General features: G+C 35.6%; 3 protein-coding genes across 5 annotated transcripts; 2 read left to right on the top strand and 1 right to left on the bottom strand.

Moving 5' to 3' along the window:
- The first annotated feature begins 1,128 nt into the window (after nucleotides 1-1,128).
- LOC107758661 (calcium release-activated calcium channel protein 1-like) lies at nucleotides 1,129-3,751 on the top strand. Of its 3 annotated transcripts, none has more exons than XM_016576457.1 (3): nucleotides 1,129-1,402; nucleotides 2,453-2,962; nucleotides 3,438-3,751. In XM_016576457.1, exons 1-3 carry the CDS (start codon nucleotides 1,283-1,285, stop codon nucleotides 3,474-3,476), a joined length of 669 nt encoding a protein of 222 aa, XP_016431943.1. In that variant the 5' UTR covers nucleotides 1,129-1,282; the 3' UTR covers nucleotides 3,477-3,751. The 3 variants fall into 3 exon arrangements, with proteins under 3 accessions (XP_016431943.1, XP_016431942.1, XP_016431941.1); XM_016576456.1 differs by having other exon boundaries at nucleotides 2,453-2,970; nucleotides 3,446-3,751; XM_016576455.1 differs by lacking the exon at nucleotides 3,438-3,751 and having other exon boundaries at nucleotides 2,453-3,272.
- A 351-nt stretch (nucleotides 3,752-4,102) lies between these two features.
- Nucleotides 4,103-7,886, bottom strand: morn3 (MORN repeat containing 3). Its single transcript, XM_016576454.1, has 5 exons — nucleotides 7,742-7,886; nucleotides 7,249-7,406; nucleotides 7,015-7,174; nucleotides 5,718-5,902; nucleotides 4,103-5,508 (listed from the first exon to the last, which is right to left on the bottom strand). Exons 1-5 carry the CDS (start codon nucleotides 7,884-7,886, stop codon nucleotides 5,386-5,388), a joined length of 771 nt encoding a protein of 256 aa, XP_016431940.1. The 3' UTR covers nucleotides 4,103-5,385.
- A 390-nt stretch (nucleotides 7,887-8,276) lies between these two features.
- Nucleotides 8,277-12,546, top strand: tmem120b (transmembrane protein 120B). The gene is made up of 12 exons (XM_016576453.1): nucleotides 8,277-8,388; nucleotides 9,246-9,364; nucleotides 9,456-9,572; nucleotides 9,674-9,733; nucleotides 9,815-9,910; nucleotides 9,996-10,085; nucleotides 10,677-10,742; nucleotides 10,833-10,894; nucleotides 10,973-11,065; nucleotides 11,196-11,260; nucleotides 11,542-11,610; nucleotides 11,757-12,546. The coding sequence occupies exons 1-12, from the start codon at nucleotides 8,326-8,328 to the stop codon at nucleotides 11,868-11,870; spliced, it is 1,014 nt and encodes a 337-aa protein (XP_016431939.1). The 5' UTR covers nucleotides 8,277-8,325; the 3' UTR covers nucleotides 11,871-12,546.

The following is a 12,546-nucleotide window of genomic DNA, read 5'->3' as shown; positions in this document are numbered from 1 at the left end:
ATAATAATAATTAGTAGTAGTCGTAGTATTATATACTTATTATTTACTAATTACTTTAGAAATCTAATGGTGACTAGTTGACATCAAAATGTGCATATTTGCTTATATTGCAATATATATACAAAAAGCAATATATGACAAAAAAAAGTTTTTAATAATGAATAATGACAACTAAAATAAAATTATATTTTTATAGAAGTAGAAAAAGTTTTTTTATCAAAATGTGAATATTTGCTAATATAGCAAGGAGAAACAAAAAATGTTTCCTCCAGACAAATAAAAATATATATATAAAAAAAAAAAATTATGCATAATGTCAGCTGAGGTAAAATTATATATATATATTTTTTTTTTTTTTATCAAAATGTGAATATTTGCTAATATAGCAAGGAGAAACAAAAAAAATGCATGCTCCAGAAAAATAAAAATCAAAAATTTATTTTTAAAAGGGTCATATGATGCGATTTCAATTTTTCCTTTCTCTTTGGAGTGTTACAAGCTCTTGGTGCATAAAGAAGATCTGTAAAGTTGCAAAGACTAAAGTCTCAAATCCAAAGAGATATTCTTTATAAAAGACACCTCGCTTTTCAGACCGATTAGTTTTGTAAAAATCGACGCGTTTCAGAAAGGCGGGGCATAGAGGAACAACAATAATGTACAGTATGTGGAAAATAATGTGTTTTTTTAACCTTAAACCGCATAAACACATTTCATTACACCAAATACACAAAATAATGTTCTTTTTAGCAGCATCATATGACCCCTTTAAATGATTTATAACGTTAACTAAAATTAAATTATATTTGTATGAGAAATTTAAAAAAATGTTTGTATAAAAACGTGCATGTGCATACATATGAAATTAAATTTAAAAAAGAGCCATTTACAAATAATTTTACAATAATAATAATAAATATTCAAATAAATATAATAATAATTTATTATTATTATTATATTTTGTTAAGAAAGTATTCAATACAAAATATTCACCTACATCGATTCTGTTATGTTCACACACCAATAAGAGAAATAATTTCCCAGAAAAGTGGAAAAACAGCTTTGTTTGTTCTTAATTTTGAGGCAAATACATCTATCGTTCAGTTTCATGTGTTGTCGCGAAGGCTTGTGGGTAATGCCTTCGCGATGCATCCGGTTTCACTTGAGCAAGCCAGCTGACTGTCTCGTTCAGGCGCAACGCTGGAGATTCACCATTAACCCAGCGCAATGCTCCGGCTCCGGCTCCACTGAATCTCTCGGATAGTTTCTCACAATCTCCGCTCGGATGAACATGAGTCGGAACGAGCATTCTCTGCAGGCTCTGTCCTGGAGAAAGCTTTATCTGAGCAGAGCCAAACTCAAAGCGTCCAGTCGCACGTCTGCTCTTTTATCCGGTTTCGCAATGGTGAGTTGTTTTTCGCGTCTGTTTATTTAGTGCTGTGGATGTTCAATTTGCACCGGCAGTATAAACACTGAGTCGTTAAAGAGAAAGCGCGTGTTTAATAGTGTCGTGTAAGTTTAAGCGAATATTTTGGCTTTAAAACGCGCATGACTCGACGCAATTGAAAATACAATTTGCTATTCTATTTGAAAATTGTCCGGAATATCGTTCCATACGAGTCTATGATGCGTCTGCAATCACAAACTGACAGCCACAGTTGTTTAGCTCGTGCTAATGCTCAGCTAGATTTTTACTTAGTAAAAATCAGCAGTTTTGTATATAATTTATGTATATAAAGAGCATCACGAGAAGCATAACGCTGGATGCAGCAAAAAAATCTCAACAACTTCTTGAGTCTTCCACTGCAGTGCACTTTAATTCAGTGCCAAACCTATTCTTGAGACAGCTTACAATTTCATTTGCACATGTACAACTTTAAATTCACATTAGAATCTTCTTAAAACCTAAATGCAAGATTTGTTTAATGTAATTATTCTTTATTTGTTTAAAAATAATTCTTTATGTGTATAAAAGCTTTAAAAATATTCAAATCAAGTTTAACATTTTTTTTTAGAATTACGTATAACACTTTCCATATAGATAGATGGATAGATCAGCTTAAAAATGTGATCAATTTTAAAAACTTTTTTATTTTATATCTGTTTATATATATATATATATATATATATATACACACACACAAATATTTAAATGGTATTTATTTACATATTATTATATACATATTTATTACTATTAATAAATAAATGTAAATGATTTTATATATAATTTATCTTTATTTTTAATTGTAGTGTGTATTACTCTATTTATAGCCAGCAACATTTAATATATTTCGTGGTACATAAAATTGTTTATTTTGTCAGCACAGTAAGGTTTTCTGCCAAATGGTGTTCAATTTATGGAGTAGAGAATCAGTTAAAAAAACCACTCAAAATGAATGCTAGTTTTTTTTTTCATTATAATGTATTTTACCTGTGTTTTCCTTTCATTCCACAGGTGGCCATGGTGGAAGTACAGCTGGACACCAATCACGACTATCCCCCAGGACTGCTCATCGCTTTCAGCGCTTGCACCACTGTGTTGGTGGCCGTCCACCTGTTCGCCCTCATGGTGAGCACCTGCATCCTGCCCAACATCGAAGCGGTCAGCAACGTGCACAACCTCAACTCTGTGAAGGAGTCTCCGCACGAGAGAATGCATTGCCACATCGAGCTGGCCTGGGCTTTTTCCACAGTCATTGGAACGCTGCTCTTCCTGGCCGAGGTGGTCCTGCTGTGCTGGGTCAAGTTTTTACCCATTAAACCGAAGGACCAGAAAAACGGTACTATATCCGCCGGGGTGGCTGCTGCGATCACGTCTACCTCCATCATGGTGCCTTTCGGTTTGGTTTTTATCGTCTTCGCTGTGCATTTCTACCGCTCGCTGGTCAGCCACAAAACCGACAGGCAGTTTCAAGAGTTAGAAGAGTTGGAGGACTTACAGAACGAACTGGACCATCGAGGGGAGGTGTCTACCTTACAGTCTCCCAGTTCCCTTTACCCCTAGTTTTGAGTTTGGGAAAGAGCTTCTGTTAATGTTTTAGGTTTGTCAAGTGTTGCAACACACTGTATTTTCGACCGTAGTATTGATCTATCTGTTGCATGTGGACACCAAAGTGTCCAGTTTTATATGTGTTGAGAATTTGTCCACTGTTTCTGCTAGATTTTCTAATATAGTAGTAATAATTTACTAATACCAGTCAAAACTGTGAAAGCATGCACTGCATGTTTTATGGATATTTTCTTTTCATTTTTTTTCTGTTCTTATAGGAATAGTTCACCCAAAAATGAACATTTTCTGAAAATGTAGTCACCTTCAGGCCATCAAAGGTGTATTTGAGTTTGTTTCTTCATCTGAACAGATTTGGAGAAATTCGGCATTGCATCACTTGCTCATCAGTGGATCCTCTGCAGTGAATGGGTGACTGGACCATCGAGGGGAGGTGTCTACCTTACAGTCTCCCAGTTCCCTTTACCCCTAGTTTTGAGTTTGGGAAAGAGCTTCTGTTAATGTTTTAGGTTTGTCAAGTGTTGCAACACACTGTATTTTCGACCGTAGTATTGATCTATCTGTTGCATGTGGACACCAAAGTGTCCAGTTTTATATGTGTTGAGAATTTGTCCACTGTTTCTGCTAGATTTTCTAATATAGTAGTAATAATTTACTAATACCAGTCAAAACTGTGAAAGCATGCACTGCATGTTTTATGGATATTTTCTTTTCATTTTTTTCTGTTCTTATGGGAATAGTTCACCCGAAAATGAAAATTTTCTGAAAATGTACTCACCTTCAGACCATCAAAGGTGTATTTGAGTTTGTTTCTTCATCTGAACAGATTTGGAGAAATTCGGCATTGCATCACTTGCTCACCAATGGATCCTCTGCAGTGAATGGGTGCCGTCAGAACGAGAGTCCAAACAGCTGATTAAAAACATCACAACAATCCACAAGTAATCCATTGTTAAGACGTTTTAAACTACAAATATTACTATAATATGTGTCCTTTCTCCATAATATTGCTTTCTCCAGTGAAATGTCATCTGAATAAGGAGAGAAATATGCACAGATCAAGCACCGTTTACAAATCAAAACAGGTCTAAACAAATATGTCAGTGAATTTTTATGTGAGAGGACAATAGGGGATAGATGTTTTCACTGGAGGAAGCGTTAGTATGGATTATGGACATGTATTTTGGCAAGAAGCGACAATTTAAAGTAATATGTTTCACTTCACAAGACGTTAATTGATAGACTGGAGTGGTGTGAATTAGCTGTTTGGACTCTCATTCTGACGGCACCCATTCACTGCAGAGGATCCATTGGTGAGCAAATGAAGTAATACTAAATTTCTCTGATCTAAATTTCTAAAATCTGCTCCAAACTCATCTACATCTCGGATTACCTGAGGTTGAGTAAATTTTAAATTTTTCACTTTTGGTGAACTGTTCCTTTAATTCACCACAGGGAAAATCCTTTATTTCAGTATAGCAGCTGTGCCAGTTCTGTTACTTACAACAGGTTTTTATTTTCACACAAGGCAAGCTACATTCTTACAGACATGAGTTTATATTACAAAAACATTTTTGCACACTGATCAGAGGCTTGTTTGAAGTTATTACAGTGCAGGGGACACTTTTATGTCCGCTTGACCAAGTAATTTTGATGCGTTCTGAATCATGGCTTCGCTGTTGAACAGCTGAATCAACCAAAAATCAGAGTCTTATTCAAACTCCATTTTTCCCCCAAATGAACCCCCTGAATGAGCACATTTTGGAAGAAACAAAGGCACTTTATCAACATTTTTTGGTTGTATTTGAAACGGCTTCCCGTTAAAAGGGCCTCTGTTCACTCTGAAGTTGGACACAAGTGCTTAGAGCCGTCACGGCTAAAGAGCTGGCAGGATTGTGCGATTATGCTAACGAACACATTTTAAACAACGTGTTTATTAAGCAGAGGACCGTTTAAGCATGTAGTTACATCAGCAGCATTGACGAAAATGACTAAAACAACATTTAATTTACATGTTCGGTATTGCCAATTTTTTTTTTCCAAAGTATGTGAAATAATATCTATGTTGTGTGTAAAGTTTGATTCAGAAGCTCTTTTTATTAGTGCACAGCGTGTGCTGTAAATGAAAAACTCACAGTTTTATACATTTTAATTAAAGTCTTACTCAAACCAACTGCAACCAAACACCTTTTTGTGCTCTTTTATATCATGTATGACATGCATTTCTTGCCAAAATGAGCATTTTGTTAAATACTAGTAGATGCGTAATGTGCCAACAGCTTTTTTTGTATCGTGCGTGTGATAGTGTTTTTATTGTGAGTGAGGGCTTGATGAAACATATTTCACTGCACTAGTCTGCCTTTCTTGACTTCAGGATATTGTCAAGGTACATATTGCCTAGCAACGGTATGACTTGGAATCGTGGTCTCTGTTGATTTCTCCTTGTTCTCAGTGAAATATGCTCGTGCCTCCATCAGCACAGCCTGTGAATCCTGTAGGCAAACCTTTGGACATAAAAGCAGAGTTGTAATGCACAACGTTTCTGAATCTGCATTAGGTAATAAACCATGCAAATCGACAAAACGAGCTGAGCTGTTTGCTGTTACAGTGGTCAGAACCTATGACTGAAAGCTTGTATTCTCGGTAATGCTTCATGCATTACTGTTAAAATGGAAATCGTGCAAATGAGCAATCATCAGTGTTAATCATTTACCTTGGGAATTGGATACACTGTTGGTCTAACCGCTGCTTCTCTCCCAAAATCAGACATGGTTCCACACTTAGCAACGCCGTCAACCCAAAAGCCTTCGTACAGCTGACCTCTGTCCAGGTAGAAGAACTTGCCGTGTCCGTTTTTCTGTCCGTCGCTCCAGGTGCCCACAAAGCGGTTTCCATTAGCTTTACAAAAAAAGATAAAAAATGTCTTGTGAATAATTCACAGGGCAAAAAAAAATTCAGCAAGAAGAAAATTAAGCCAATTTTTAAGCCAATTAAGATTATTTGCATTACATCATTTTAATTAAGAACATTTCCCCTCAATTCTCATTACCGTAATGCAAAAAATATAATTCCTATCTTTTATATATAAGTTTATTATATAAAAAATGTAATGCTAAATAAAATCGTATTATTATTTATGATACATAAAAACCAAATGACCATAATGCAAAAAATGCATTAATACAAACTTAAATATTTGAATATAAACTTAAATATAAATTTAAATATAAATAATTTCATATAAATATAAATGCATTATGTATTATAATATATGTGTGTGTACTGTGTTTATAAATATACACACATGTATATAAGAAATATATGTAATATATATTTATATTTATATACCATGAATCATATAAATATGAATACATATATATACATGTAAATATTTCTTAAATATATGTATGTGTTTCTTAGTATATGTATGTGCGTGTATTTATATATAAATATACACAGTTCACACACATATTACAGAAACACAAACCTTTATTTTGGATTAATCGATTTGACAGCACTAATGTACACTAATATATACGTGTATATATATATATATATATATATATATACACACACACACACACTATATCATTAAATATTATATATAAATACATTTATCTAAATAAAATGTAATTCTAAATAAAACATTTTAATTTATTATTTAAGATAGACATTAGACATTCAATTATATATATATGTGTGTGTGTGCGTGTCTGTATGCATTATTGTATATATATCTGTAGTGTTTGTGGTTATGATTTTATGCTGATTTCCATATTTTTTTCTGTATAAAGAATGTGCACTTAATTGTCATAAAAAATTATGTTACAATGCTATGTTAATTGTCCTAAAAATGGGCTTCAGTTTATTAATGCAAAAAAACAACAACAACATATATATATATTTTTTTGTTTGTTTTTTGTTTTTTTTGTGACAAATGTGAGTGAACTGGACATGTTTTAGTGAGATCCACCAGGCTGGCTCATTCGTGAACAGTTTTAAGTCCGTACCTAGCAGAAGCAAACCTTGTCCGTGATGTTTGTCCTTCAGCCAATCTCCCTCATACAGCTCCCCGTTCTCATACTGCATCTGTCCCCATCCACTCCTCTGATCTTCCTTCCACTGCCCCTCATAGAAAGCAGACGGACTGTAGAAATATGTCCCAGCACCCTTTGAGCGAAAGGCCGACAATTTATATGTGGAAACTATGGACCGTATGATGACAAACAGTGTGTGATACTTACTTCCTTCTTGTCATTTCGCCAAGAACCAATATAAACCCTCACATACTCTTTGGTTTGAGGGTCAGTCTTGCTCAGGGTTCCATAGCCTTCTCTCTTTCCACACCTCCAGTCCCCATCATAGATCATTCCTGTGTTCTTCCAAACCTGTGTCCCTTTTCCTTATCAGGGTAAAAGCTACGTTCAGGAACATTTTGTTATTGGAGGGAAAATCATTCTGCCAAATCAAGCTCTTTTGCTAGTTTTGATTGCTTCTATTGTCCTCATTTGTAAGTCGCTTTGGATAAAAGCATCTGCTAAATGACTAAATGTAATGTAAATGATAAGCAGCGTTTCCTAGGAGCACATAGTGTAATGTAATCTGCAGAACACATCTAAATAACAAAGTATATTAAATTAAGGCTTGTCTATTAAAACTGCCAGGCTTCTTACTGTGATCCTCAAGGCCTGTAATGTTTAAAACATGCCATTAAATATTCAATCCATTAAATATTACCATGTTTCTTATTATCCATCCACTCGCCTGTGTATTGATCTCCATTGACAGAATACACAGTGTGATGCGGCCCACGTTTTTGGGCTTTTTTGTCCCAGAGTTTTACTGGTGGTTCTGTAGTCTGGGGTCTCTTCAAGAAGGGCATACTGCACATAAAATATGATTAATGTCATTAAAATATTATTATCTGCCACTATAGTACTTTTTGTAGCACTTAAAAAAATGTAAATACATACAATAACAGATGAATATGGTAATCATAAAGTAGGCCTACTTAGATCTTACCTGTGACCACATTCACCATCCAAAACACTTAATTATATAATAAAAAAATTACATTTAAACTTTAAACTGGTCGATCTCGACTGACCTGTCAAAAGAATTCGTGTACGGTAACCTAGCAACAAGCCTTGGCTAATATTTATGTTCGCTGACGCTCCCGGTCATTAGGTGGCGACGTCATCCTCGGAATCTTATGCTGGCCTGTGATTGGTGGACTGGTGAAGAAGCGGAGCTTATATAAATTGCTAGCGCGCCAACTAGCGGCAGTGTGCGGCAGAGCAGCGCCAGCGCAGACGAGTACAATGTCACTGGAGAGATGTCAAAGTGAATGGACAGAAATAGAGCAAGAATATCAGCAATTACAGGTTTGAACTGAACGGATGTGTGTTATATTTGTGCTCCGATAGCCTGAAGATGAATCTTGTGTTAGTTAGGAAGCAAATGCGTCTGTTTTGGATGTTTGTGACGCGGCTAACAGGCTTTAGCCTATCATCAGATAAACTGATTTTCTTTTGTTACTGTACATGTTTATTTAACCAGCATCAGTTCTCTAAACGCATATTTAAATGAATAAATATATCCGTGTATATATTTTATTCTTTAAATAAATGAGGTGTGTTAGTTAAGTAGATCTGATAATGATTCACGAATTTAACTGGTTAAACCAGGTTAGATGTTAACCAAGAGTTGTTGCTCAACTGTAAAAATGATCGTATGATCGATTCGTGATAGACAGGGTTAGATTACAGGAGGGTGAAGCTCTAGACAGTGAAGTTCATGAAGTTCCTGGGGTTTGAATACTACAAAAAGTACCTTTTAGGCCAAGGTATCAAGGTAATACTATGGGGTTTTGTTGTTGTTGTTGTTTTTGGATATATACCATGGTAGTACCCTGGTATTTATTTTAATTACCCTGGTGTACCATGTAAAAACCTTGAGCAAAAATATTCAGTACTATGGTACAAATCAAAGAACTATAGTGTTATAGTTATATATTAATACCATTCAATGTCCATTAAAAATCAGCGGTCATGTCTTACTAGGCCTGGTTAGAGTTTATATAAAGGATTGGCCCGTGTTTATTGCCCTTCTCATGTTCAAAATACCTCATTCTTAAAATGGAGCATCCAGAGGATGGATGTGCCCATTGAAAGGTCATTCATGCATGTATTAGGAAACAATTCTGATTTTATTTTGACTTCCAGTGTGTTTTGTATTTTAGGAAACGCACAAAGTCTACAGACAGAAGCTGGAGGAGCTGACGAACCTGCAGGCGATATGCAGCAGTGCCATAAGCAAACAAAGAAAAGGCCTGAAAGACCTCAAGCATAGTCTTCATAAGTAAGAGCCGAGTTTCAGATGTTACTAAAGATCTTGAGCAATACGTTCACGATGACGTAAACGGATCCTTTTTCTCTTTTGATGGAAACAGGTGTACGAAAACTTGCAATGAAAAAGAAACTGAGGTGATAAATGACCTGAAGGTTCAAATTAAAGAAAGGCAAAATGTCTTTTTTGACATGGAGTCCTATTTGCCAAAGAAAAACGGGTGAGTTTTAGTTCTTCATTCCGATATGTATAGTACCACAGTTGTGTGGTTTGGTTTTGAGGCTTTTCTACTATCTTAAAACTGTTGTCTTCTCTTTTCAGACTGTACCTAAATTTGGTCCTTGGAAATGTCAATGTCACACTCCTCAGCAATCAAGCCAAGTGAGTCAGATGTGAACCTGTCCGTTGAACGGAGAGAGATTTCCCAATACAAAATTGCTGATTTTGTGTTTTCCAAAACAGGTTTGCATACAAAGATGAATATGAGAAGTTCAAACTTTATATGACTATAATACTAATGTTCGGTGCTGTCACCTGCCTCTTCCTTTTCAACTACCGGTAAGACGAGAGATCTCAATAATTAATGTTATTAATGTAGGAAATTGTGCTGTTGGAGTCTAACATGCAGATGTCACGTTTACAGGGTTACAGATGAAGTCTTCAACTTTTTATTGGTGTGGTATTATTGCACATTGACAATAAGAGAGAGTATCCTCATGAGCAATGGATCACGGTGAGTTCACGTTCAATTTAAAATACATTTGGTCAATGCTGTGACCAAATGTGGTTAACTGGTGCTAGTGGGAGATTCAGGTTCAAATCTCTCTTCCCAGTATTTTCCTGTCCTTTCTCTATTCTATCAATAAACAATCTGTTTTGAGACAAAATGCTTAAAATAAACCAAAGTAAAATTAACTTTGGTTGTACTATTTTGTTTGGTTGGTTGTAGTGTTTTATTTGTTTATTTATTTGGCCACAGTACTTCATTTTTGTTTATTTGGTTGTTGAATTTTTTTTGTGTATTTATTTGGTTGTAACATTTTATTTTTATTTCTTTGACTGTTTATTTCTTTGATTGTATTCTCTTGTTTGTTTACACTTACTTATTTGGTAGTAGCATTTTATTTGTTTGTCTTGTGTATTTATTTGGTTGTAGCACTTTGTTTGATTTTCTGTTTATTTATTTGGTTGTTGTATTTGTATGTTTGGCTGTGATATTTTTTGGGGGTTGTTTTTGTTTATTTTGTTGTAATATTTTATGTTCATTTATTTATTGCATTGAGGAATGGTTATGATTTACCTTTTATGTATTATTTCGTTCTAGAATTAAAGGCTGGTGGGTGTCGCATCACTACGTCTCAACCTTTTTATCAGGTGTTATGTTGACATGGTAAGTGTTTCAGGCCACATATCATGTAATTGAATAATTTTTCCCATCACCAACTTGTTTCATCACCACTCTCTGTTTCTGTCTTTTAAGGCCAGAAGGTCAAATGTATCAGATGTTCAGAAGTCAGTTCCTGGCTTTCTCCATCTATCAGAGTGAGTATAATCTACTAGCTGCTCAGTGTGGTTTGTGTCTTTTGTTTGTTGTTATATTGTTTAATGTTTCTCTGGCAGGTTGTGTGCAGTTTCTTCAGTATTATTATCAGAGCGGCTGCTTGTATCGGTTACGGGCTCTGGGGGAAAGAAACCAGCTGGACCTGACAGTGGGTAAGCATTGTGACCGATTTGAATCATGGGAGAAATGTTGACCTGGATGATGTCATCGTCTCGGGCTGCAGATGTTACATGTTTGGCCTGAAGTCAGAGCCCAGACTAACCCCTCATGTTACTCTTACAGAGGGCTTTCAATCATGGATGTGGAGGGGGCTTACATTTCTCCTTCCGTTTCTATTCTTTGGCCATGTGAGTATCAGCTTTTAAGTGTTGCCTTTAATTTTTCATACAATTTCTTTTTTTTTTTTTCCAACTTTACAGTCACCTTAAAAATAAGTTGTCTGAAAGGTTTCATGCATTTATCTATCTAGCCATCTATGAAGATCATAACATGTAAATGTGAAGGTTTTAAACAGAATGTTAAAAACATTTTAAAAAATGTACTGACCTAAACATTTGAACAGTAGCGTATATTGATTCAGTTGACAGTCATATAAGATAAATGTGTTGGTTTTCTCTCCTCTGGTCAGTTTTGGCAGCTGTACAATGCTGCGACTCTTTTTAAGCTGTCTGGCCGTGATGACTGCAAGGAATGGCAGGTAAAGAGAGTGGCTGAAGTTGCCAAACATCACTATTATTGCTTAAATCCTCAAGTATTAATCTTCTGCACGTTGCTCATCCTGTACTGTTATTAATTTTGCCAGTATTGCAGATCGAATTTGCGTTTAAACATTTCATTTTTCAGGTGTTCATGTTGGCCTTGACATTTCTCGTCCTGTTCTTGGGAAATTTCCTCACTACTTTAAAAGTGGTCCACCAGAAGCTCCAGAAAAACAAAGAAAAGGTCAAAAATAACTGATGAGACGCCAACTGGAAGATTTCATACGCCCCGTGGCCAGTGAGGAACTCACAGAACTGAACTTTAAAGCGCACAAACCGGTTTCGTCTGTCCCACGAGCTGTTTGGAGAGGGTTGGAGGTAGATGTTGACGTCTCCCCAAACTCGTTCCAGCAGTGAAAATCAAGATTTCGTGTCACGTTGCCGTATCGTCTGCCATGTTGTTTTTGCTCTTATTTATGCAATCACAGCAGTTAGAGGGTAACGTTTGGGGTAGAAACCACTGAAAACCTTCAGGCACTGTATACTCGATAAGCGAGGAGACTTCAGTTCACTTGTTTTGTTCCTGTGCATGGATATGTTTACAATAAGCCACATTTAAACTTTATGCAACGCAGCAGGAAGGCTGTAGAACTGCAGATGCTCAGTTCACTGCAGCATCTCAAAGGGATTTGTTATGTTTTTTTTTAAGAAGCTGGATAGTGATTAAAGTACTTGTTCTCATACAAAGCATTTTAGCTGAAGCATATGTAACATATTTGTGGGAAAGCATTGAAACAATGCAACTCTAAGGGAAAGGTGTGTTTTGCACGTCGTGGCTTGTTAGTACTGTTGAGCAAGGCCAAATTCCTGAATTAAAGGAATAGTTCACCCAAAAATCTAAATTTAATTTCAAACTTGCTCACCCTCAGACCATC

This window comes from Sinocyclocheilus rhinocerous, unplaced genomic scaffold (genome assembly GCF_001515625.1).
Source record: "Sinocyclocheilus rhinocerous isolate Xijiao unplaced genomic scaffold, SAMN03320098_v1.1 scaffold623, whole genome shotgun sequence".
NCBI lineage: Eukaryota > Metazoa > Chordata > Actinopteri > Cypriniformes > Cyprinidae > Sinocyclocheilus > Sinocyclocheilus rhinocerous.
The sequence above is the reverse complement of the archived record's forward strand: the minus strand, read 5'-3'. Positions and strand labels throughout refer to the sequence as shown.

What these genes read in the sequence shown, in the direction of transcription:
- LOC107758661 (XM_016576457.1), top strand. Translation starts at nt 1,283, where the DNA reads ATGAACATGAGTCGGAACGAGCATTCTCTGCAGGCTCTGTCCTGGAGA. An exon ending in TTTTATCCGGTTTCGCAATG is followed by an intron (nt 1,403 to 2,452) that starts GTGAGTTGTTTT and finishes TTCATTCCACAG; the next exon opens with GTGGCCATGGTGGAAGTACA. An exon ending in AACTGGACCATCGAGGGGAG is followed by an intron (nt 2,963 to 3,437) that starts GTGTCTACCTTA and finishes CATCGAGGGGAG; the next exon opens with GTGTCTACCTTACAGTCTCC.
- morn3 (XM_016576454.1), bottom strand. Translation starts at nt 7,886, where the DNA reads ATGCCCTTCTTGAAGAGACCCCAGACTACAGAACCACCAGTAAAACTC. An exon ending in GATGGATAATAAGAAACATG is followed by an intron (nt 7,407 to 7,741) that starts GTAATATTTAAT and finishes TACCCTGATAAG; the next exon opens with GAAAAGGGACACAGGTTTGG. An exon ending in GGCGAAATGACAAGAAGGAA is followed by an intron (nt 7,175 to 7,248) that starts GTAAGTATCACA and finishes TTTCGCTCAAAG; the next exon opens with GGTGCTGGGACATATTTCTA.
- tmem120b (XM_016576453.1), top strand. Translation starts at nt 8,326, where the DNA reads ATGTCACTGGAGAGATGTCAAAGTGAATGGACAGAAATAGAGCAAGAA. An exon ending in CTCAAGCATAGTCTTCATAA is followed by an intron (nt 9,365 to 9,455) that starts GTAAGAGCCGAG and finishes TGATGGAAACAG; the next exon opens with GTGTACGAAAACTTGCAATG. An exon ending in GGCTTTCTCCATCTATCAGA is followed by an intron (nt 10,895 to 10,972) that starts GTGAGTATAATC and finishes TTTCTCTGGCAG; the next exon opens with GTTGTGTGCAGTTTCTTCAG.